The sequence below is a fragment of the Anabrus simplex genome, chromosome 2, assembly GCF_040414725.1.
Source record: "Anabrus simplex isolate iqAnaSimp1 chromosome 2, ASM4041472v1, whole genome shotgun sequence".
NCBI classification, from domain to species: domain Eukaryota; kingdom Metazoa; phylum Arthropoda; class Insecta; order Orthoptera; family Tettigoniidae; genus Anabrus; species Anabrus simplex.
In genome coordinates, this window is record NC_090266.1 from 489,801,667 (window position 1) to 489,827,175 (window position 25,509).

General features: G+C 41.7%; 1 protein-coding gene across 1 annotated transcript in view; it reads right to left on the reverse strand.

The window, feature by feature from the left end:
• The window catches only part of LOC136863578 (ribonucleoprotein PTB-binding 1), a 434,340-nt gene that overhangs the window by 102,937 nt on the left and 305,894 nt on the right, over window positions 1–25,509 (reverse strand). Inside the window, exon 2 of the mRNA XM_068226204.1 lies at window positions 4,942–5,233. Within this exon, the coding sequence (XP_068082305.1) occupies window positions 4,942–5,134 (193 nt within the window). The 5' untranslated portion in view covers window positions 5,135–5,233. The remainder of the gene's footprint in view (window positions 1–4,941; window positions 5,234–25,509) is intronic.

Here is a 25,509-nt window from a genome sequence, read left to right on the forward strand (position 1 = left end):
ATTTCACTTCAGTTGAAAACACAAGCACAATTCAACATTTTTCTCACAAGTTTTATCACATACAAATACTCTTGAACGGAATGAGTAGTCAGATCAGTAGGGCAGAGCTTCCCGAACCCAAGTGAATAATTACAAAGGGACCAGAGTGAAGCCATGGTCGAGTTTGGCAAGCCACTTGCCTGACGAGCGGCTTTGATAGCACATCCTTGCATAGCTCTTGGAGACAAGACGTGTGTTTGCAACTCTCAACTGCCCATGCATCACTGTCATGTTAAAACAAAGTTAATTACACATTATATAAAACAACACAAAATTTAAGATAAGTACTGGCTGCAATAACATGCTTAAATATATTTTTTCTTTGTGTAATAATTTTTAAGGGAATGACTCATTCCCTTCATTCCATGGAATAACTGCCCCTGCTCTCAAATATCTTAGCTACATGGGTAATAAGGGTGATCCCTCTGTAGTTATTGCATTCATTTTTATCACCTCTTTTAAATATCAGGATAATTAAGCCCTTTCCCCACTCCTCTGGGATCTCTTCCATCCTCCAGATTATTCTAAATAATCTATACAGCCACTGTAGCCCTACTGGTCCTGCTGCTTTTACCATTTCCATAGTTACCTCATCCACTCCTGCTGCTTTACTGCTCTTCATCTTTTGTATGGCTTCCTCTATTTCTAAAATTGGTAACTCCTTTCCTTGTTCTTCTTCTTTCCCCATTGTTTCTTCTTGCTCCTTCTCATACACCAGTTTACTGTATTTAAAATTTAGCAATTCTGAGAAGTTTTCTTCCCACCTTTTTAGTATGTAATCTCTATGCATCAATATCGGCCCTGTTTCAGTTTTTACAAATTTTGTATCTTCTCTATTTTGTAAGCTATTCTTCACTAAACCATACGAAACCTTTTTACTTCCCTTTATATCCTCCTGTAAAGTTTCTGTGAAACTTTCCCAGCTCTTCTGTTCCTCTTCTTTTACTATTTTCTTACATACCTTACTGGCTTCTTTATATTTCTGCCAATTCTCTGTACTATTGCTGCCTATCTACTTCCTCCAGCCATTCATTTCTCTTTAATGGCTTTGTTTACCCTGCTGTTCCACCAACGAGTCCTTTTCCTTTTTCCTCCCTGATAATCTTCCACAGGTGTTTACTGCACACTTTACAAATCCATTTCTGAAACATGTCCATTCCTCTTCCACACTGTTCAAGTCATCTTTGGGAATTTCTTTCTTCAGATCCTCTTGAAACATTTCCCTTATTTCTTTCTCTTTTAACTTCCAACCCTTCATTTTTCATTCCCTTTTTTCTATTAACTTCATTATTTTACCAAGTCTTAATACTTTGACTACCAGGATGTAGCCAGGGCATTTAAACCTCCAGCCCAGCCATTTTTAAAAGTCCTTGCCTGCTAGTCCTGCCTTCTGCACTGTGGAACAAAAATATTTACTACTCCTATATTACTCTTTGAAATAATGTGAAAATTGGAACATATCTGGGGAAGGAATTGTAGTATGATTTCAAGGTGTGATATCTGGTGTCCCATGCTCCAGGGTGCAGAGGGACGTCACATTGTGGCGACAATGGGATAGGAAGGGGCTAGGAGCGGGAAAGAAGCAGTCATGGCCTTAATTAAGGTACAGCCCCAGCATTTGCTGGTGTGAAAAACTGGAAACCACAAAAGACCATCTTCAGAGCTGCCGACAGTGGGGTTCGAACCCACTATATCCCAGATGCAAGCTCACAGCTGCGCGCCCCAAACCGCACCGCCAATTCGCCTGGTATACATATGTTTTAGTTATCACATAATCTGTTTAATTTTTATTTGGCTAAAGATGGCCACTAAGTGGCTGAAACTAGTCCCAAGACTGATGTAATATCACTTACTTGATATATTGCACTGAAAAGGTGGACCCTCTTGTCAATTTATTTCTTATAATTGCACTTCAATACGGAACAAAAATGAAATTTATAGCTTATAATTAAGTGGTATGTTCCAAGCTGTTGGTTGAGAGATAGCATGGAATGACATTAGTAGATAAATAAGTGTGTGTGGTGTCTTTAAAAGTAGGAAAAATCACAATATGAAGATAAAGTTGGAATTCACGAGGACAAATTGGGGCAAATATTTGTTTATAGGAAGAGAAGTTTGGGATTAGAATAACCTACCACGGGAGATGTTCAATAAATTTCCAATTTCTTTGTAATCATTTAAGAAAAAGGCTAGGAAAACAACAGATAGGGAATCTGCCACCTGGGCGACTGCCCTAAATGCAGACCAATATTGACTGATTGAAAGTATTGGGTTTAGGAAACAAAGTCTTAAAGGAAGTAGACTAATATTGTTACTTGGGTAGTACAGTAAGTAACGATGGTAGAAGTGAGGAGGACACAAAATGCAGACTAGCAAAAGCAAAAGCAAAAGCAAAAGCAAAAGCAAAAGCAAGGTGGGACTTTCTTAAGAAGAGAAATTTGCCCACTTTGAACACTGATACAGGAATTAGAAAGACTTTCTTGAAGACTTTCGTCTGGAGTACGAAGTTGTACGGAAGTGAAATATGGACAGTAATAAGCTCAGAGAGGAAATTTTTTTAAATGTTATGTTACAGTAGAATGCTGAAGGTGAGATGGGTAAATCGAAACACAAATCAAGAGATAATGGATAAAATTGATGAGAGGAGAACGATTTGGTGAAATTTGACCAGGAGAAGAGATAGAATGATACGACACATCCTAAAGACTCCCAGAACTTGTTCAGTTAGTTTTTGAGGTAAGTGTAGACAGTAAGAACAGTAAAGGTAGACCAAAGCAAGAATATTACAAACAGATTAGAGTAGATGTAGGATGTAGTAGTAATGCAGGAATGAAAAGGTTAGCACAGGATGGAGTGGCATGAGAAACTGCATCAAACCAGTCTATGAACTGTTGACCCAAAGGAGGACAATAATAAACTAATTTGAAAGAACAGAAAATATTTTGGCAGCTTTCAACTAACTGAAAATCACTCTGCACCTTAGAGGCACTTCTACAGATACAAGAAGACAGTGACAATGCAAGGAGAGAACCATCGTTTTCACTAAATGACAGAGAAACCTATACTTAAACCACGAACCATCTGATGGATCTGTGTTCAAACCTAGGATCCAGTGATACAACAGTCACAGCAATAATCACGAAAACTTCTTCAAACTATAATCCCCATTTGCAAAAAGAAAAGAGATCATCAACCTTAGAAATGATTATGGGAAGAAAACTAACTTTTGTGTCTGAAAAAAAGGTGGTAAAAAGCAAGATTAATTATTCAGCTCTGTAGTCCGTCTCCACAGAAATGATTAAGATTTCAATTTTGCTACCTTTAATTCTATATATTACTTTCTTTGACTAAACCCTGGATGGAATGTAATTTTTTTCCTCCAATTCAAAATTCATTTGAAATATTCACCCATTACTATCAATGGCTTCCTCTTTGAACCATATGACTATGCCGCAGTAGGGAGGCTTGTGTGTCTCAATGAAGGAGCTAGCCAAGTTGTAGGTGCAACCATTACATGTGATACAAGTCATGCTAAGCCTGTATTGTCAATTTCGAACAATTTCATGTTATTATCAATAAAAAGTTTCACCTTTACAATACTCAAAAAGTTTAATTTTAAAACAAAGTTAAAAGAACATTTTTCATCCCTCCAGAGAGGGGCCATATCAGATGGGTATCTGTCGAGAGACCAGACTAATGAATGGTTTATCGAAAGCAGGGTAGCAGCCTTTCAGAAGTTGCAAGGGCGGCAGTCTGGATTATTGACTGATATGGCTTATAATAATATTCAGCATGGCTTCACTATGTTAATACTGTTATACAGTTGAAAACAAGGGGAAGCTACAGCCGTAACAAACAGAGGACATGCAGCTCTCTCTGCATGAATAAATGAATGATGTACTGATGATTGCTTCCTCCCAGGTCAAATATTCCACAGTTAAATAGTCCTCCATTCAGATCTCTGGGCAGGGCCAACATAAGAGGGGGATCAGGAAGATGAATCCCAACATTCTGCGAGTCGGAACATAGAATTTTAGAAGTTTAAATCCTTGTGGTAGGTTAGAGAATCTGAAAGTTAAATGGATAGATGAAAGTTAGATGTGGTTGGTATAAGTGAAGTACATTGGCAGGAAGAGCAGGATTTTTGGTCAGGTAACTACAGAATTATGAACAAAATCAAACAGCGGAAATGCAAGAGTTGGTTTATTAATGAACTAGCAATTACCTATGGCTTCGCTAGCGTAGATTTCGTACTTTGATAAAATAATCATTCCTCAGTGCTGTATTGAGACATTATCTGAAAATCCCTAAAGTATAAAAACTCGCCGAAAAAATGAGTTTCATTTACGCCAGAAACTCTTTGTAAACCACGTTTGTGGTATTGCCTTTCGAGGCATGAGATGACCATGTGACACAGAATTGTAGGCCCTACATGTGAAAAACAGTCTTCTCTCAAGTCGAAAAAAAACAAGTTTCTTTATTTTTAAGAGAGATTCCAAGTACCTATTTCCACGTCCGTAACATCTTCAGTTTTTGAGATATAAGCATCCTCGTAAAAAATAATTCAGCTCCTTATTCAGCCCCCACTTCCATTTAAGTTGATTACCCCCCTCCCCCAAGAAAATTTATGTTTCTTTATTTTTTTAAATACATTCCAAATGCCAATTTTCAAGTCTGTGACCTTCAGTTCTTGAGATATAAGTATCCCCATAAACAGAATTCAATTTTGTTTACTTCCTCCTCCCCCCCCCCCCCCCCACCGTCTAATTAAGTGAATTTTCCGAAAACAAACAAAAAATACGTGTTCAATTATTTATGAAGGAGTTACCAAATACCAATTACCAGTTTTGAGATATATGTATCCTCGTAAAAAGAATTAACGTAACATCAACAAATGCTAACCTGTTTTTTCACTAATCATGAGAAAACTACGTCTGATTTCTCCATATGTCCTAACGAGGGCTGTGAATTGGGCTTCGGTGTAAGTCAACGGAAGCCGCGCAACACATAACATCATTTCAGTAGGTGTAGGAGAAACTGGAACTCGCTGCCCACGTAACAAAAATACTCGATCACGATCCCAGTCTTCTAACATCTCTGGATCTTCCAGAAAGGCACGTGCTACACCGGAACCAGTGCCGCTCTGAAGTTGAACAGAATGCACCGGGAAATCCGAGAGTAGTTCTCGTATTTCCTAAAACAGAAAAAGAAATAATTCATATTATTAACAGCAATAAACCACAAATCATATTTTTCTACTCTTACATCAAGAATGGAATCATAATGAGCAAAACAATTTGAACATCTACTAATAGGTATTAGCAGTATAAAGCACTCTGTAATGTTGAAGATATCATTTTGGTATTCTTGCACATTACGCAATATTGAAGAGTACAAAATGTAATTAGGCAAGTATTTTATTTTTTTACAATTTGCTTTACGTCGCACCGACACAGATAGGTCTTATGGCGACCACGGGATAGGAAAGGGCTAGGAGTGGGAAGGAAGCGGCTGTGGCCTTAATTAAGGTACAGCCTCAGCATTTGTGTGCTGTGAAAATGGGAAACCACGGAAAACCATATCGAGGGCAGCCGACAGTGGAGTTCGAATCCACTATCTCCCAGATGCAAGTTCACAGCTGCGCATCTCTAACCGCACGATCAACTCGCCCGGTAGGCAAGTATTTCTGTACTTTCAGAAAATTACAGACTTTATTACAGAGAACATACTATCTTGCGATGTAACAATGACATAATTCCACACCTTTTCAATATTAACATCTCAACATCTATTTCTTCCGGTTGTTATCATCATTCAACGTTGCACTCTTATACCCAGCGGAGTGGCCACGTGTGTTTAAATGCGGCTATGGAGCCAACCTCTGCATTCGGGATAATTGTCTGTTCGAGCTCTACCGTCGGCTGTCCTGAAAATGGTTTTCTGTGTTTCCCCGTTTCACTTCCAGGCAAGGACAGTCCCTATTTATAGGCCACAGCCGATTCCTTGCACCTCCTTACCCAATTTCATTCACCATCATTTATTTATTTCTGTATTTATTGCTTCGCTTGTTTAACGTCGTACTAACACATCGAAGGTTTTCGGCGACGGAAGGATGGGAAAGGGCTAGATTTGGGAAGGAAGCAGCCGTGGCCTTAATTAAGGTACAGCATTTGCCTGGTGTGAAATGGGAAACCACAGAAAACCATCTTCAGGGCTGCCGATAGTGGGGTTCGAACGCACTATCTCCCGGATACGAGCTCACAGCTGCACGGCCATAACCGCATGGCCAATTCGCCCGGTAGAAGAAGAGAAGAAGAAGAAACAGCTTCAGTATTTTTATTACTAAGTTCTTACAACTGCAATCTTAAGTCTGGGCCACACATCATTTGCCTGCCTATGCTGCAATCTAACAGCACTAATCCGTTCCAGAAGCAATATGGCCCTTTGTCTAACTTAAAAACAAGTGTCTCAATGTGCATACAAAGAAAAGTATTTATGCCAGGGCATGACAAGGGATGGCTTTCATAAGAATAGCTGCAAGCCACATAAACAAGGAGATAATATGAAATAGCATCCTCTGACAATAGGCCTCATTATTCTCATTCTACGTATACACCAAAGGAATGTAGCGCACTAGCAGCAGCAGTAGTAGTAGTATAGTAATTGCCACGTAAGGAAATACCCCAAAAAGTAAATATCGCCGCCCGATGCTCTTCTTTTCTCTTTTTTGTAATGGCTGATCACTGCTGCTAACCTGCCTGGTTACATATTAAAATCATCAGACAGACATAACCATAACAAACTAACCTCAATGTAAACACCGATAATGAATGTTTCCCTACCCTAGTAAATGATAAAAGATAAGATGAAATAAATCAAGATAATTATGAATATCTCCTCAATGAGGAATTAAGGAAATAAACACACTTTCTCACTTAAATTATCTGTCTTTATTTTGATATACAGTAGGCGTACTATAACCATATTCTTGAAAAGAGGGACGTGTTAAACGATGCAATTTATTTAATAAGTCTTTGCAGTGTGATTTTCGAAAGTTCCAGACATCCAATGACTTCCCTTTCTTTTGCGCGAATATTTCCTTCTCTCTTCAATACCGGTAACCAGTAAGGAGAGAGATTATTGGGCATATTTTCAGCCTGCAGGCTGGTTATATCTTCAAGCTTATCAGGAAACATATAGGAATACTAATGTGCCAAGCTCCGTGAACGGAATTTAGGTCAGCTTTCGAGTTCACTGCGGATTTGAAAATAATAATGTTATAAGTTCTACTGCCAAAATTTCGTCCCGCAAGAGTTATTTCATGTACCGGTAGATCTAGACATGAGACTGACGTATTTGAGCACTTTCATCATTTCACACAAACTATGTTATTAAATGCATTATCCGAACATGCAACAATCCTACTTACCTGGTATTAGCCAAATAGATTTACAATCCCACAGAAAAAGAAAATATGCTTTAAATATTCTCGCAAATGTATCACTAGTGACTTTAACGGCGATGCGGTGGCAACACGCACTTCACGCTAGAGCAGTGATTGAACGTTGCCAACGTGCCAGATTAACGGTAAATGTAAGACGTCGTATCGGCAAGTAGGGTCCCTAAACTGTATGGTTACAGACACTGAAAAAGACCCAACAGCAAGAAAAGTAACCATAAATCAATATCTTAATATTACAGGGGAGAAAGGGTAAGGTTGCACCCTTAGGGTACGTCCTTACACGGAGTAGTAGTAGTAGTAGTAGTAGTAGTAGTAGTAGTACTTTCTTGTTGTTCGATTTGGTTTACGTCGCACCGACAGATAGGTCTTATGACGACGGTGGGATAGGAAAGGGGTTAGAGTGGGGAGGAAGCGACAGAGGCTTAATTAAGGTACAGCCCTAGCATTTGCCTGGTGTGAAAATGGAGAACGTGAACCATCAGAATTGATTGATTGATACTTGTTGTTTAAAGGGGCTTAACATCTAGGTCATCGGCCCCGAATGGTACGAAATGAAAGGACAAATTAAAAGCTCGAAAACATCCACTGAGCACAATTCAAAACGTGAGGATGGATTGGATTGGATGGATGGATGGATGGATGGATGGATGGATGGATGGATGGATGGATGGATGGCATGGCATGGCATGGAATGACATTAGTGGACGAATAAGCTTGAGTGGAGCTTCGAAAAGTAGGAAAGACCATTATACGAAAATAAAGTTGGAATTCAAGAGGATAAATTGGGGCAAATATTCACTTATAAGGTGAGGAGTAAGGGATTGGAATAATTAATCAAGGGAAATTTTCGATGAATTTCGAAATTCTTTGAAAACGTAAGAAAATTCTAGGTAATCCACTGATAGGGAATCTGCCATCTGAGCGACAGCCCTACATGCAGATCACTGATGATTGACTGAAATGAGACGGAAGGAATGGCTCAAACTGGAGAGCGACATAATAATAATAATAATAATAATAATAATAATAATAATAATAATAATAATAATAATAATAATAATAATAATAATGTGTGGAAAGCTGCATTTCTGGACATGGATCTTCCACTCAATGACCTCCAGAGACTCCAGAAGCCTGTACTCAGCACCAACATCATCTTCACATCCTGTGATGCAATTATTATATAAAATTACTATGCACTGTTATATGCACGTACTTCCGATAAACAGTAGTTCCAAGTATGCGCTTTTCACAAAGTTATTGTACGGTGAGCAAAGCTACGTATCACAAGGGAGTATGGGAAATATTGGGATTCCGATGTGTGAGTAGGTCTACTTGAAATACTTTTTTATTTGCATTAGTCCTAAACCTACTCGGTATGTCACATTCTTAACATCATAATCCTAACCGGGAGTAGCTTCGTGAAATTAGGTTACATTAAGAATCCTCTAAACTGACCATCATTGTCGTCCTTTGGTCTGCATAGTCGACAAGTTTATTTCCTTTTTCAAGGAAAAAGATACAGGTACATATGCCGGGCTGAGTGGCTCAGACGGTTGAGGCACTGGCTTTCTGACTCTAACTTGGCAGGTTCGATCCTGGCTCAGTCCGGTGGTATTTGAAGATGCTCAAATACGTCAGCCTCGTGTAGATTTACTGGCACGTAAAAGAACTCCTGCGGGACAAAATTCAGGCACCTCGGCGTCTCCGAAAACCGTAATAGTAGTTAGTGGGACGTAAAGCAAATAACATTATTATTATTATTATTATTATTATTATTATTATTATTATTTTTTTTTTTTTTGCTAGGGGTTTTACGTCGCACCGACACAGATAGGTCTTATGGCGACGATGGGATAGGAAAGACCTAGGAGTTGGAAGGAAGCGGCCGTGGCCTTAATTAAGGTACAGCCCCAGCATTTGCCTGGTGTGAAAATGGGAAACCACGGAAAACCATTTTCAGGGCTGCCGATAGTGGGATTCGAACCTACTATCTCCCGGATTATTATTATTAGTAGTAGTAGTAGTAGTAGTAGTTTTATAGCATTGCCAATATGGTGTTTGCAAACTAGTCCCAGAATAGTTTACAGATTACATTGCGTAGCTGATTTAGGCAGTCAGTAAGTCTGTTGGCACTGAAAAGTATAAAATCGAGAGATTTTTGCCAACAGGTTTACCGGCACGTTAATGAGACTCGTTTTAGAAGACATTTCCAACGCCCAGGCGTCTCAAAATCAAAAGCAATTTAAAGATCCTAAAATACATCACAATGTATGTAACCTAACAAAGCATCTGATGTACAGTTAACGCACCTGTATGAGTTAAAAGTGTAAGGAGCCAAGTAATAATGGCCGTTAAAGCGATCGTGGATTCAAATTGTCTACAACTGCGAGGATTAGGTCAAGACCCTTCAACAAATTCAACGCATTACTTTTGAAAACTATGGGCCGATTGCAGAAACGTTTTTTTTTTTCCTATTTGCTTTACGTCGCACCGACACAGATAGGTCTTGTGGCGACGATGGGATAGGAAAGGCCTAGGAATGCGAAGAAAGCGGCCGTGGCCTTAATTAAGGTACAGCCCCAGCATATGCCTGGTGTGAAAATGGGAAACCACGGAAAACCATCTTCAGGGTTGCCGACAGTGGGACTCGAACCCACTATCTCCCGATTACTGGATACTGGCCGCACTTAAGCGACTGCAGCTATCGAGCTCCGTGAAACGGTGTTTAGACGATGTCTACGGTTAAACAATGCCTAGGTATGGCTGTCGCACTGCAGAGACGTTATTTATCACTATGACACTGTCTAAAACCGATGTTCAACCGGTCATGTTTAAACACTGCCGAGAGCACTGTTTAACCTCAAATGAGAGGAGTGAATCACAATCTGGTTATGTACCATGCAACATGCAATTTGTATTATCATGTTGAGACGATTGCGGGAAGAAAGGTTAGTCCGACGGCCTCTCTGTGGGTCGCCCGCTGCTAAATCGCAGCAATTCATTTGACATGTACGGGTACATAGATCTTAAAATAAGGTTTCGCTTTTCAAGAGACGTGTTTCTTGAGACTGACAAAGGGACAGTCCGGTAAGTGTCAACTTGAATACAATTCTTGGCAACCGATATATTTTATTATATAAATGAGGTAATTTCCATGGAATTATAGGTCACTTCGACCACATACATATCCGAATTACGTGTCCCAATCGTCAGAGGGCTGTCACATACATCAGCCGGGAGGAATTCAGTTATATTTACTGCCAAGTAAGACACACATTATAATGATTTTTTTTTAATGCTATCTGCTTTACGTCGCACCGACACAGATAGGTCTCATGGCGACGATGGGATAGGAAAGGCCTAGGAGTGGGAAGGAAGCGGTCGTGGCCTTAAGATACAGCCCCAGTATTTGCCTGGTGTGAAAATGGGAAACCACGGAAAACCATCTTCAGGGCTGTCGACAGTGGGGTTCGAACCTACTATCCCCGAATACTGGATACTGGCCGCACTTAAGCGACGGCAGCTATCGAGCTCGGTATAGTAAAAACTAAAAAGTAGGTTGTATGTGGTTTATATATATATAATCGTATAAGTTGTTGGCAACTATCAGATAGGAAGTGGTGGTGATGGTGGTGATTATTGTTTAAAGAGGGGGGGCTGGGGAAGAAGAGCCGTGGCCATAACAGCCCTAGTATATGCCTGGTATAAAAATAGGGAAACTACGGAAAACAATTTTCACGGCTGCCGATGATGCGTTTCGAACCTACGACCTCTAGAATACAAGCTACATCTATATGGCCCTACAACACACTCTGTTACACATTACTATTGCTTCATCTTCTCTTCGTCGAAGCTACCGTATTTATAAGCAGATTACACTCACTGTAACGCCCGGCCCCATGGCTAAATGGTTAGCGTGCTGGCCTTTGGTCACAGGGATCCCGGATTCGATTCCCGGCAAGGTCGGGAATTTTAACCATCACTGGTTAATTTCGCTGGCACAGGGGCTGGGTGTATGTGTCGTCTTCATCATTATTTCATCCTCATCAGGACGCGCACGTCGCCTAGGAGAGTCAAATCAAAAGACCTGCACCTGGCGATCCGAACTTGTCCTCGGACACTCCCGGCACTAAAAGCCATACGCCATTTCATTTTTTTACTCACTGTAACAAAGCTATAATCAAAGCTACACTTCCCCGTACGGTGGCGTGTCGCTTTAGTGTCGATAATATTATGAGATTTAATTTCCACTGAAAGCGATACTCTTATCTGTGGGCAAGCCATGCTCATGTCTAGCCATATTTGAGTAATGTGTATGAAGACGAACAGCTGACTGGCGTTCGTCGCGCGCGCACCGACGAATGTCATTGGTTGCGACAAGCAAAGAGTTACATGAAAGATACTTCTATCTCCAATTTCAAACCAATATTGAAACTTTAAACGATTTCTAGTTAAACATCGGCTGAACATTGTTTATGCAATGGAAGATCGTGCTCGATTTAGACGTTGTTTAGGTAGACGTTGTCTAAGGTTTAAAACTAGTCATCGTTTCTGTAACCGGCCATATTCGTTTAAGAGAAACGATTGTCTGCATTTTGAAACATTAAATTACCTTAAAGTACCATACTGTTCAACCAGATTCCATACCACTAGTAGTGAAAACAGTTTTTAACCAATGGTAACGTTTTTAGCAAATCTGAGAATGAATACCAACGCCGCTCTAAATTGAATCGCTTGATGTTGAAAGAGGACTTCTGCAGGTTTTACGAAATATTCGTTTTTAATAATCATGTTATTTGCTTTAGGTCCCACTAACTACCTGTTTTACGGTTTTCGGAGACTCCGAGGTGCCGGAATTTAGTCCCACAGAAATTCTTTTACGTGCCTGTAAATCGACCGACACGAGGCTGACGTATTTGAGCATCTTCAAATACCACCGGACTGAGCCAGGATCGAACCTGCCAAGTTAGAGTCAGAAAGCCAGTGCCTCAACCGTCTGAGCCACTCAGCCCGGCATATGTACCTGTATCTTTTTCCTTGAAAAAGGAAATAAACTTGACTATGCAGACCAAAGGTCGACAATGATGGTCAGTTTAGAGGATTCTTAATGTAACCTAGACAGACCTTGCTGCTTGTTACTGTGTGGAGAGTTCTGTTTAGAGCTGGGAACGGTAGGAGCGGAGCGGAGCAGTTGTTTTGGCTCGTCCTCCGGAGACCTCCGGTAGTCCTCCGATTGAATTCACGGGCGGAAAATTCAAATGCTTTAATGTGGGCAATGTTGTAACGGTGATCTTAGGAGGAATTACAATTTAAATTTCATTACTAATTCCACAGATGCATGTGTTCCCCCAAGTTTGCCATTCAAATGCTGTAGTCGTTTCAAGATCGCCGCATTATTTGTTACGCTAAGAATAACAGATTTTGATCTGCTGACATTCAGTTTGCAATAGGTGCAGGTGGATAGAATACTGTAGATTGAATACTGGCACATATGATACCATTGCAAATGTATTTACAATATTATTAATAGTAAAACAGTTTAAGCAATAAGTATATTCCAGTGCATGTAAACACGTATTATATACGATGCTCTTACATCGTGTTATACGTGTAGCTCATTTATTACGGAAGAGCACGCCCGGCTCCATGACTAAATGGGTACCGTGCTGGCCTTTGGTCGCAGGGGTCCCAGGTTCGATTCCCGGCAGGATCGGGAATTTTAATTGGTTAATTTCGCTGGTACTGGAGCTGGGTGTATGTGTCGTCTTCATAATCATTTCATCCTCATCACGACGCGCAGGTCGCCTAAGAGTGTCAAATCAAAAGACCTACATCTGGTGAGCCGAACTTGTCCTCGGACACTCCCGGCACTAAAAGCCATACGCCATTTCATTTTTTAATGAAGAGTACGAACTGATTGGTATTGGTTATATGCTGTACCGGGCTGAGTAGTTCAGACGGTAAAGCTCTGGCCTTCTGAGCTCAAGTCTGCGGTTTCAATTCCGACTTTGCTCGGCGGTACTTGAAGATGCTGACATACGAGAGTCGCATGTCGGCAGGTGTACCGGCACATGAAAGAACTCCTGTGGGACAAAATACTGGCACCTTAACTTCGCAGAAAACCACGGAAGTGGTTATGGGAATACAATAATAATAATAATAATAATAATAATAATAATAATAATAATAATAATAATAATAATAATAATAATAATAATGTTACCGGCACAAGCCGAGCCTTCCTAAATTGATACAAATAATAATAATAATAATAATAATAATAATAATAATAATAATAATAATAATAATAATAATAATCTTTCTATCAATTTACCCTCCAGGGTTGGCTGTTCCCTCGTTCGCAGAGAGAATCCCACCTATATCGCCTCAAGGACAGTGTCCTGGAGCGTGAGACTTTCGGTCGGGGATACTTTTTTGTTTTGTTTTACGTCGCACCGACACAGATAGGTCTCATGGCGACGATGGGATAGGGAAGGTCTGGGAGTGGGAAGGAAGCGCCCGTGGCCTTAACTAAGGTACATCCCCAGCATATGCCTGGTGTGAAAATGGGAAAGCACAGAAAACCAACTTCAGGGTTGCCGACAGTGGGATTCGAACCCACTATCTCCCGGTTGAAAGTGGGTTCGGACCCCACTGTCGGCAGCCCTGAAGATGGTTTTACGTCGTTTTCCATTTTCACGTCTAGAAATTGCCCTCCTTAATAGTTCCTATCATATCGTCGCCATAAGACGGCATGACGTAAAGCAAATTGTTACAAAAGTAATCGACAAATGAAACACGAACGATAAATGAGAATGTATATATTTCATATATTCGCCTTCGTCACACGTATAAAGCAGTATTTACCATGTCGCTACCACGGATGGAATGGCAAGGGAGCACGCATTCAATACTGTTCCTCCGTCCTCCGCTCGCGACCGAACCAGCGATTGGTTTCCAAGCAACAGTGTACTACCAAAGAATACCGGAGGGAGCGCTGCACTCGCACTACCGATTGCAATCATAGGAGCAACTGCTCCGTTCCCAGCTCTACGTCGAATAACGAACCGATGCAATCTCAGATGAAACTGTGGAACATGATATAGCTAAGACGAAGACAGACTGCCTAGAGCTGAGAACAGTAGGAGCGGAGCGGAGCAATTGTTTTCGCTCTTCCTCTGGAGACCTCCGATAGTCCTCCGATTGAATTAACTGGCGGAAAATTCAAATACTTCAATGTGGGCAATGTAGTAATGGTGATCTTGGGTGGAATTACAATTTAGGCTACGGTATCAATTCCACAGATGCATGTGTCTTTCTACGTTTGTCATTCAAATGCTGCAGTCGTTTCAAGATTGCCTCATTATTTTGTTACGCTGTGAATAACAGATTTTGTTCTGTTGAAATTCAGTTTGCGTCCGCCTCTGTGGTGTAGTGGTTAGTGTGATTAGCTGCCACCCCCGGAGGCCCGGGTTCGATTCCCGGGTCTGCCACGAAATGTGAAAAGTGGTACGAGGGCTGGAACGGGGTCCGCTCAGCCTCGGGAGGTCAACTGAGTAGAGGTGGGTTCGATTCCCACCTCAGCCATGCTGGAGGTGGTTTTCCGTGGTTTCCCAGTTCGCCTCCAGGCAAATGCCGGGATGATACCTAACTTAAGGCCACGGCCGCTTCCTTCCCTTCCGATCTTCCCATCCCCCCGTAAGGCCCCTGTTTAGCATAGCAAGTGAGGCCGCCTGGCGAGGTACTGGTCATCCTCCCCAGTTGTATCCCCCGACCCAGAGTCTGAAGCTCCAGGACACTGCCCTTGAGGCGGTAGAGGTGGGATCCCTCGATGAGTCCGAGGGAAAAACCAACCCTGGAGGGTAAGCAGATTAAGAAAGAAAGAAAGCTCATTTATTACTGAAGAGAATGAAGTGATTGGAATTGTTTATATGTTGTACCGGGCTGAGTAGTTCAGACGGTAGAGCGCTGGCTAGTGGCTGGGACGGAGTGGTGCAGTTGTTGTGACGTCATCTTCCGGTTGTACCGAGTAAACTACCGAGTGAATGTACTGTAACGGCATGACAACGTAAAGGTATTTCACCCGTATATTCAATGCCCTTTTCTCACAACATAACTCTTTCACTTAATACAGCAATTTGCTGATGTTTATCATCGGTAATTTCAAAGAAATGCCATGCATCAGACGGCCTTCGTGGCATTTGTGGTACAAATTTCTGTACAAATTTATTAAATGCCTTTAAATATTCTAAAACACGAATGCCATCTAAAAACGGGATTAAATATCAAACCAATACCACGATTATTTTCTAATATACTTTGCATTACCTACACAACACAACAAGCAGAGGAAATATAGACGCAAATTTAATACGCACAGACTGAATACAGGTACAATACACTTACAAGGGGAGGCCATGACGTTCGGATCACGGACTACCTTCCAACTTTGTACACATTTAGTAGTCCATTAGGACAACATAATGTGCAAGTAGTACGGCGTACTACTAAGGCGTTCTCGAGAAAATCGCAAGATAACTTTTCGCGTCGAATATGTACCGGTGCTTTGGGTTCACTAACACGAAACGGCGGTGATCGAGTGGTTAGCGATCAAGCTACGAAAGCGCTGGTTCACTGGATCGAGTCCCGCTTCTCGCGGCGTTTTTCAACACTGCTTATTTTCTTAAAAATGCTATTGTTCGAGGCGTCGACAGGCACCATATTTTATGAACTTGCGTGTAATTGGAATGGCGGTAGTGTGGAATGTTGTGTGTGAGGAAAGGAAGATTAAGGACGTCACAAACACCCAGTCCCCAGGACTGGGATGGTATTCATTACAATTAACAAAACCCGGCCCGGCTGGGAATCGAACCCGTGGCCGCCGGACGACAGGCGGGCGCGTTGGCCCCAAGACCGCTGGGACGTACGAGAGTACGTATAGTCTATCATATATATTACACTTCAAAGGTAATATACTGAAAAAGGTCTATTCTATTTGCATGGACTTTTATCGGAAATATATATATATTATTAAACGTTAACGATAAATGCTAATGTATATGTTTCATATATTCGCCTTCTTCATACTTATAAAGCAGTATTTACTACGTCGCTACCACATCCGTTGCGCTCCACTACTGGAGGTGCAAGCGAGCACACATTCAGTACTGTTGCTCCGTCCTCCGCTCGCCGTCCGAAACCACCGATTGGTTTCCAAGCAACAGTTGACTACCGGAGAATACCGGAGGTAGCGCTGCACTCGCACTACCGATTGCAATCATAGGAGCAACAGCTCCGTTCCCAGCTCTAGTTCTGTTCTATGTACCACGTTGTTAACTCATGCAGCTTTGCGATTAAAAAGTGAACTGTCATAATGTCTTCGAGTGAAATTGATAGCTGTGGAAATGTGTCAAGTAGGAAGAGGAAGAAGGGAGTGGTTAATAATCATCTTTACCCTCGCAATATACGAAAGGAGGCTAGGCGTTCTGGGAAAGCCTTTCAAAACAGCAAAGGGGAATCTGTACCTGCCAAGTTCGTTGCTAGATCTCGTGGGTATGTTCGAGAAAATTTATTGTTTTTATTCCTACCCGATACAATTTGACTGCATTCAATAACGATAATAATATAGCATAATATAGCAATTTAGAGGCATAATGATAAACATTTCAGTAATAGAATTCTTCGTCCTTTGCTTCAGGTGCAAAACTTAACTGCCTCGACTTTTGAACAACATAAGAAAAAAGAAAGTATGCTTAATTTCTTCTCTGAACTGAAAACGAAAGATGAGCAAGACATATTTCTCCAAAAAAGTTGTGAGGTGGAAACTTCTAAAAGAAGATTGTCTTCAGACATTAACAAGCGTCCTAAAACAGTTTCCGTCAAGTGTTATATTTCGTATGGTGTGAAGAAAGCAGCTGTATGTAAGACAGGGTTTCTGGATGTGTATGGAATTACAAAGAAACGAATGGAAAGGATTTCAAAATTAACTGGATAATGATGTCCCACAAGATAAGAAGGGCAAAACTGCCTATAATTTCCTTCCAGCTAATTTGCTAGGTGATATGAATGCGCATATTGCTTCTTTTCCGTAAGAAATCGGGCACCATACCTCAAAAGAATACCGTTGGTTAAGTTCTTCATTGAACGTCAAAATCATGTTTGAACTCTTCAACAAAACATTTCCGCACCACAAAGGCAAAGTGTCGTATAGTAGTCATTATCTTTACTTCAAGGAAAATTTTGATTTAAAGTTTGGACAGCACCAGAAAGACGCCTGTTCAAAATGTAAGGAACTAGGGGTGAAAATGAACAGTGATGTGTTGGGTAATACTGCCAAGAAGGCTGCGTAAGCTGAACTTACGGTTCACAAACGACAAAGTAAGCGATTTTATACTGCTCTGAAACAATCTGAATCTGCGGATGGCCCATCACATGCAATATGCATCGATTTCATGTGGAATGTGTCTTTACCTGTCATACCTGTACAAGATTTGTACTATTTCAGGCAATTTACAGTCAACACCTTTGGAGTACATGACAAAATGACTTGCTGCGTTTACCATGAATGTGAGGGTGGGAATGGAGCTAACGATGTTTGCTCGCATATCCGACACTGTATCGATACCTTCATTCATCCCGACGTCAAACGACTTAAAATTTTTGCCGATAACTGCACTGGGCAAAACAAGAACCAGGCAATAAGTCTATTCATTATGGCACTGGTTGAACTCAAAATGTTTGAATCAGCGGAGATTATCTACCCTTTACGATGGCACTCTTTCATGCCATGTGACAGGGATTTTGTTGTCCTTAAGACAGCTCTGAGGCAAGTTGAGAGACTTTATACATTGGACGAGTACGTAGCTATTATTAAAGGAGCATCTACTAAGCGTAACAAATTTGTAATAATAACACCACATCATGACAGTGTGTTCGATTTCAGTAACTGGTACGGTCAGTATTAGAAGACCTGTCTAAGGCCCGGCTTCATCAACACATGTTAAATATATACTAACAAGTAGTTAGTTAATACGGAGTTAAAAATTTAACATCTTGTTAGGTTTCTTGTGTTTCATCAAACTTTTCTTTTGAAATGTTAACTAATCGACTGTTAACTCTCCTAATATTGCGAATTGGTGCGAATCAAGGAGGCGGTACGAACATGCTGTTTTACAGCGCGCTTCGATGCGCTTTTGTTCGAGTACAGCTGTAAAATATGGCGTGTGAAGTGAAACGGAATCGTAGTTCTATTTTTCCGCCTTCGAAAAAGAGTTGTCAATTGAATTAGTTAGTAAATATATATATATATATATATAAGTTATTGAGTGCAAGCGCACAGATGGCTTGACGATAAAAGAAAAGGACGAGGCGTGGGAGAAAGTCCGCGAGGGTTTCAATGGGGTTAACAGATACTTTCTTAGCGGGTATCCGCTGTCACCTAACAAAATCACTTCGTTCATTGTTCCCACTTCAAAATGTGCTCCGATATGCGAGTTATTAAATATTGTATTGTATTGTGCAGAACCAGACCACCTAGCAAGTATATCCCTGTGTTTCAATGATTGTTGCACTGATATTGTACTTCATTTTCATATTACTATTAAGTATTTATTCAGTGTTCATACTGAGAATTGCATTTATACATTTCAAAAGCAATAACAATGCATTTTGTAATTATGTTTTTTTTTTTTTTTTTTTTTTTTGGTAGATGGCATTCAAGCTTCACTCCATTTGATGTATCAAGGGGACTTCTGCAGTACTAACATGCCATTTTTTCATAATCTATGAACTGGATTTTGTATTTTCCTGCACTGAAGTGTGCATTACCTACAGGCGTCATGCACTGGCGGAAGCGTAAAACATAGATCGACACTTTCCATCATCTAGACAGTGTTTTCCTTCTCTTGTAAAATCTAGAAATTGTCAGAAGTCCCCTTTCTACATCAAGTGATTCAGTTTCAAACAGCCCTCCTTTCTTGGCTGGCTACAGTCAGTATTTAATGGGATATATTTACAAATACGTTTATTGCTGGAAAGTAACAATAATAAGCCAGTTCACATGTAATCTTCCTGAACTATCGAGAGGACTGAACAGCAGATTCTCAAGCATTAACACTGAACTCAAACCATGATGCCACCCTCAACACAGCCAAACTAGATTAAGATCGACTGCTCTCAGCCCGTATAATGAATATCTGTATTGTCTACTGGTGACAGTGGGTGATTTTACAGAAGCTCCAATTAAAATTGTGTTCGTGTTTCGAATTCCGGCCTAGCGAACCATTGAATACTAGCGGCTGCCGACTGAAAACGCCAAGCGACAAATAACTGGGACTAGCTGGACTGCGCCATACCTCACGAGCTTTCCGTAACTGAGCCGACTCACAAGAGCACCATATCACGCATGTCCATTCATGCTCCCCATCTGCGACAAGGTTCTATTAAACCTCCTGACCCGTAAACTTACAATATACCGACACGAGTTTCTCACATTTAGGCATAGCGGTGGGGATGGAGCGGAGCAATTGTGACGTCATCACCCGCTTGTACCGAGTAAACTACCACGTGAATGTACTGTAGCGGTACGTTTAAACACTCTATTGGTGTGACAACGTAAAGGTATTTCACTCTCCTATTCAATGCCCTTTTCTCACAACATAAGAACTGTAAATAGATGTATATATTCAATAGAACTGTTATATTCGTATGTGCTAGGAAGCAGGAGGTAGTATGTGGCGTAACTGTTAGTAACTCGTATAGTTAAATCATTCAAATAATAAAACAAACTACGATGCATGGATGAAAGAAAAGGTTTGTTAACAATGCAGATCGGTACTTAACGGAAAAGTATTAACAACATGTTCCGTAATTTCATGTGATACAAGTGTTGAGGAAAACAGCCTAAAAATGAAATGAAATGGCGTATGGCTTTTAGCGCCAGGAGTGTCCAAGGACATGTTCAGTTCGCCAGGTGCAGGTCTTTTGATCTGATGCCCATAGGCTACCTGCGCGTCGTGATGAGGATGAAATGATGATTAAAATTATTGACCATACCGGGAATCGAAGCCGGGACCCCTGTGACCAAAGGCCAGCACGCTAACCATTTAACCATGGAGCTGGACAGCCAAAGTATAAAGAATATCATCAAAAGGTAATGAACAAATATGAAGTAATTTCATCAACAAAATGGCAGAAGTAATTACGTTCATCGAAAGCTTTACTGAAATCTACCTCGTAGTAAATCTGATTAAATAACATTTTACAACGTAGTACTGCACGTCCTAATGCCAAACAGCTATCATTAGAATGCTTATATCTGTACAGTTATCACGATGTCACAAAAATAAAACAGATTAACGAAAGGGTTGTGCATTTTACTAATGATGCGATTAATATAACGCATTTCTTCGTAAAAGTAACAACAATAATTGAAATTAATAGGGGTCCTCCTATTCAATACAAAGACAAAGGGGGACCCCTATTAATTTCAATTATTGTAATTCCACTTCAATACGGATCATGATATTTCTAAATATCAATAAAAATAACAAGGTTTCGACCATTTTTGGTGACAGAGAATATCTTTTTCGGATATTACTTGGCCTGCGGCGGAGAGTACTTTCTCTGCTGGAACAGAAGTTGCCGGCACGCAGAGATAATAACCTAGAGCTAGTTCGCACAACGGATTTGCGGTACGTTCTGATCAATATTGGATTGGATCTGTTGATTGCGGCGCTGGCGGCATCTCAATATATTATATTGCCTCAGCAGTATAGCAGCCCCGGAGACTGGAGAAGACGCCTGTTTGTATTGTGCTACCATGTCGGACATGAAACAATACTGTACATCTGCTGCTTCATTGTTGCTTTGTGAAGGTGCGGGGGTAAGTTTCTCTGAAGATCTGGCTTGATGGCTTCCAGGCGTTTCAATGCGATCTTCAATTCACCTTCAATCTCTGTCAACACACTTCTCACAAAATTATCTGGTAAAAATAAATAACTTACAATGAGTTCTTAAATGACTTGCCTGTTGGCGTGCCCCTTCGGATTTTTCGGTTACCCGAAATGCGACTTTTTTTTTAGCGGGGGGGGGGGGGGTACATCGGATCCCAAAATATAGCAGCCCTGGTTGCCGACCCATCTACACATTTGATCAGCCTTTTGTTGACCGATTTCTTACAATTGATGTTGAAACACTACGGCGATTTCACTCTGGCGCTTTACTCCTGTAATCTGTAGAAAAAGTCCATGGACCAAGCTTACCATCGTAGATGATGTGACGTACTCCGTTCCCGAAAACATCACTGTAATTTTCTCAAGTAGGTTCAAAAGTCCTGCAACCTCTTTAAGAATGTGCCACTATTTCGCTGCAATTGATCACATTAATGAATCAGTTAACTATGAGAGCCTTTACCTGACTGGGTTCCCGGGGCGTTAACAAGCTCCGATTGAGCTATAATTAACTGGTCTTTAACATCCAGGAGCCGACAGATCAGCGTGCTATTCCAGCGAGTGGGACAACGTTGTAGAAGGCGCATTATTGATGTGCTCGCCAGTGTTTGCAACCTCTGCAGTGACGGTGTAAGTATCTCGAAAGCAAACATAATTTAGTGTGTTATGTATTAATTTCACCAAAACTAAATTTATTTTCTGCTGGAGAAGCCGACGTGCTCATTTCATCCTTGTAATGCCTCTTCATATGATCCCAGAAATTTGATATTGCCACCACTGTCACGTAAATACGGCCGCAAAATTTTCGTTTTGCTGATTTTTTATTATCACTTATTTCAAAGAACTGCTACGCATCAGACGGTTTTCGTGGCATTTGTGGTACAAGTTTCTGTAAAAAATGTCTTTAAATTCTTTTAAATATTCTTAAAATATGAATACTATCTAAAAATGGGATTAAATATGAAACCAACACTACAAATACACTGACTGACAGAGCAAATGCAACACCAAGAAGGAGTGGTTCGAAAGGGATGAAAGTTGGGGAAAAAACAGAGACGGCACGGACGAATAATTGATGTTTATTTCAAACCGATATGCAGGTTACACAATGCGCACGGCATCGACTCAGTAGGATGTAGGACCACCGCGAGCGGCGATGCACGCAGAAACACGTCGAGGTACAGAGTCAATAAGAGTGCGGATGGTGTCCTGAGGGATGGTTCTCCATTCTCTGTCAACCATTTGCCACAGTTGGTCGTCCGTACGAGGCTGGGGCAGAGTTTGCAAACGGCGTCCAATGAGATCCCACACGTGTTCGATTGGTGAGAGATCCGGAGAGTACGCTGGCCACAGAAGCATCTGTACACCTCGTAGAGCCTGTTGGGAGATGCGAGCAGTATGTGGGCGGGCATTATCCTGCTGAAACAGAGCATTGGGCAGCCCCTGAAGGTACGGGAGTGCCACCGGCCGCAGCACATGCTGCACGTAGCGGTGGGCATTTAACGTGCCTTGAATACGCACTAGAGGTGACGTGGAATCATACGCAATAGCGCCCCAAACCATGATGCCGCGTTGTCTAGCGGTAGGGCGCTCCACAGTTACTGCCGGATTTGACCTTTCTCCACGCCGACGCCACACTCGTCTGCGGTGACTATCACTGACAGAACAGAAGCGTGACTCATCGGAGAACACGACGTTCCGCCATTCCCTCATCCAAGTCGCTCTAGCCCGGCACCATGCCAGGCGTGTACGTCTATGCTGTGGAGTCAATGGTAGTCTTCTGAGTGGACGCCGGGAGTGCAGGCCTCCTTCAACCAATCGACGGGAAATTGTTCTGGTCGATATTGGAACAGCCAGGGTGTCTTGCACATGCTGAAGAATGGCGGTTGACGTGGCGTGCGGGGCTGCCACCGCTTGGCGGCCGATGCGCCGATCCTCGCGTGCTGACGTCACTCGGGCTGCGCCTGGACCCCTCGCACGTGCCACATGTCCCTGCGCCAACCATCTTCGCCACAGGCGCTGCACCGTGGACACATCCCTATGGGTATCGGCTGCGATTTGACGAAGCGACCAACCTGCCCTTCTCAGCCCGATCACCATACCCCTCGTAAAGTCGTCTGTCTGCTGGAAATGCCTCCGTTGACGGTGGCCTGGCATTCCAAGGCTCCTTTTATACTTACATGCCACATGCTACATGCCACATGCTTGAAGCCAGGCATGTGGCGTTCGCACTTGGAAAGGACCCTTTTATAGTTTCGTATCTGTCGAGCAGGTACAATGGCAGATTTTACATCTAAAGTATTCGCAGCTGCATACCTCTGCGAGATAATGGCAGTAAAAAAAGATGAAAAGGCATTTCAGTTTTCATCCTCTGAACATTCAAATATACAGTATATGATAGGAGCTTTCAAAACCCTTTACACTGACCTACGAGAGGACAAAACAATATTTTTAATTATTTTAGGATGACCCCAAAATCATTTAATGAATTATTTGGAAAAATAGAATGTCAGTTCCATATTACAAGAAAACACTTCCTGTCCATTCGTCCAATAGAGCGGTTCTGTGAAACTACAATCTACAGATACAAAGAACATTATATAAAATACCTTGTAAACAACTAAATGTAAATTATTTCTAACATTATGTTTGTAACTTTAGCTTTGAGTAACGTTAATGTCCTTTGTATATTGCTGACTAGTCATTTCACATTTAAAACTATTCAGAACTTGCTGATTTCCAAGAATGTGTAGATTCATCTAGGCAAATATGTGATGGCCGGCGTTGATGTGGATCATTATAGCAAATTTGGAATTGCCCTGGATCAGACAAAGATGTAGAAGGTTGGTTTGTGAGGACATCGCTCAATTGGGACTGACCCGAATCGGTTTGGTTTCGAGAGTGTGCATTATATGAATCTTTCTTCATACGTAGGGGTGATAACGCTGCAGATTTACTCCCACGCCTTATTCCGGAGATCTCGATTTTTGTAGTCTTCGTTACCTGGATCCCATAATACCGATCTACACTGCATTCGCTAATGAGCAGTTCCGTATCTAATCCAGCATCCATTGTCCTGGTTAGCACTAGACTACACCACAAACTGTACTGAACCGCCCGGCATGAAGCGTCAACTATAAACATTCCCATAAGATTTTGGTCCCACCCGCGCGGCGTGACATGTCAGGCGTGGCGGCCACCTGCTCGTCCCGACCCGCCTCAGTCACATGCCTGGCGGGAGGAAGCGACCGCGAGACGGGAGCAGGTAAGTATAAAATGGTCCCATTTAAACAATGTTAATTCACATGCTTGGCGTGTGGCGTGTAGCATGTGGCATGTAACTATAAAAGGAGCCTTAGCTATACACGTGTCCTGTGGCACACAACACGTTCTACAATGACTGTCGGCTGAGAAATCACGGTACGAAGTGGGCCATTCGCCAACGCCGTGTCCCACTTATCGTTCGCTGCGTGCGCAGCACAGCGGCGCATTTCACATCATGAGCATACCTCAGTGACGTCAGTCTACCCTGCAATTGGCATAAAGTTCTGACCACTCCTTCTTGGTGTTGCATTTGCTCTGTCAGTCAGTGTATAACATAATTTACTTTCTATTTTCTACAAAACACAACAAACGGAGGAAATAGAGAGGCAAATTTGATAAGCACAGAATAAATACAGGTACTTTCAAACCTGTGTTATGCGCAACACCAAAGGGAATGAGTACTTTCAGTTGTAAGCGGAGGGGATCGGTGGTGTGCACTCTACCGCTACAACCGGATTATTCATCGGTATTACTCGCTCCGCTCCCAGCTCAATTTAGACACTCATAATTGCCAATCATGGACAGAAAGTTGAGTACCTAACTAGCTGGATATGACTAACTAACAACAATAACGTTAGCTATTTTACGGTTTTCGGAGACGCCAAAGTGCCGGAATTTAGTCCCACAGGAAGATATTTTACGTGCCAGTAGACCTATCGAAACGAGGCTGACGTATATAAGCACCTCCAAATACCACCGGACTGAGCCAGGATCAAACCTGCCGAGTTGGGG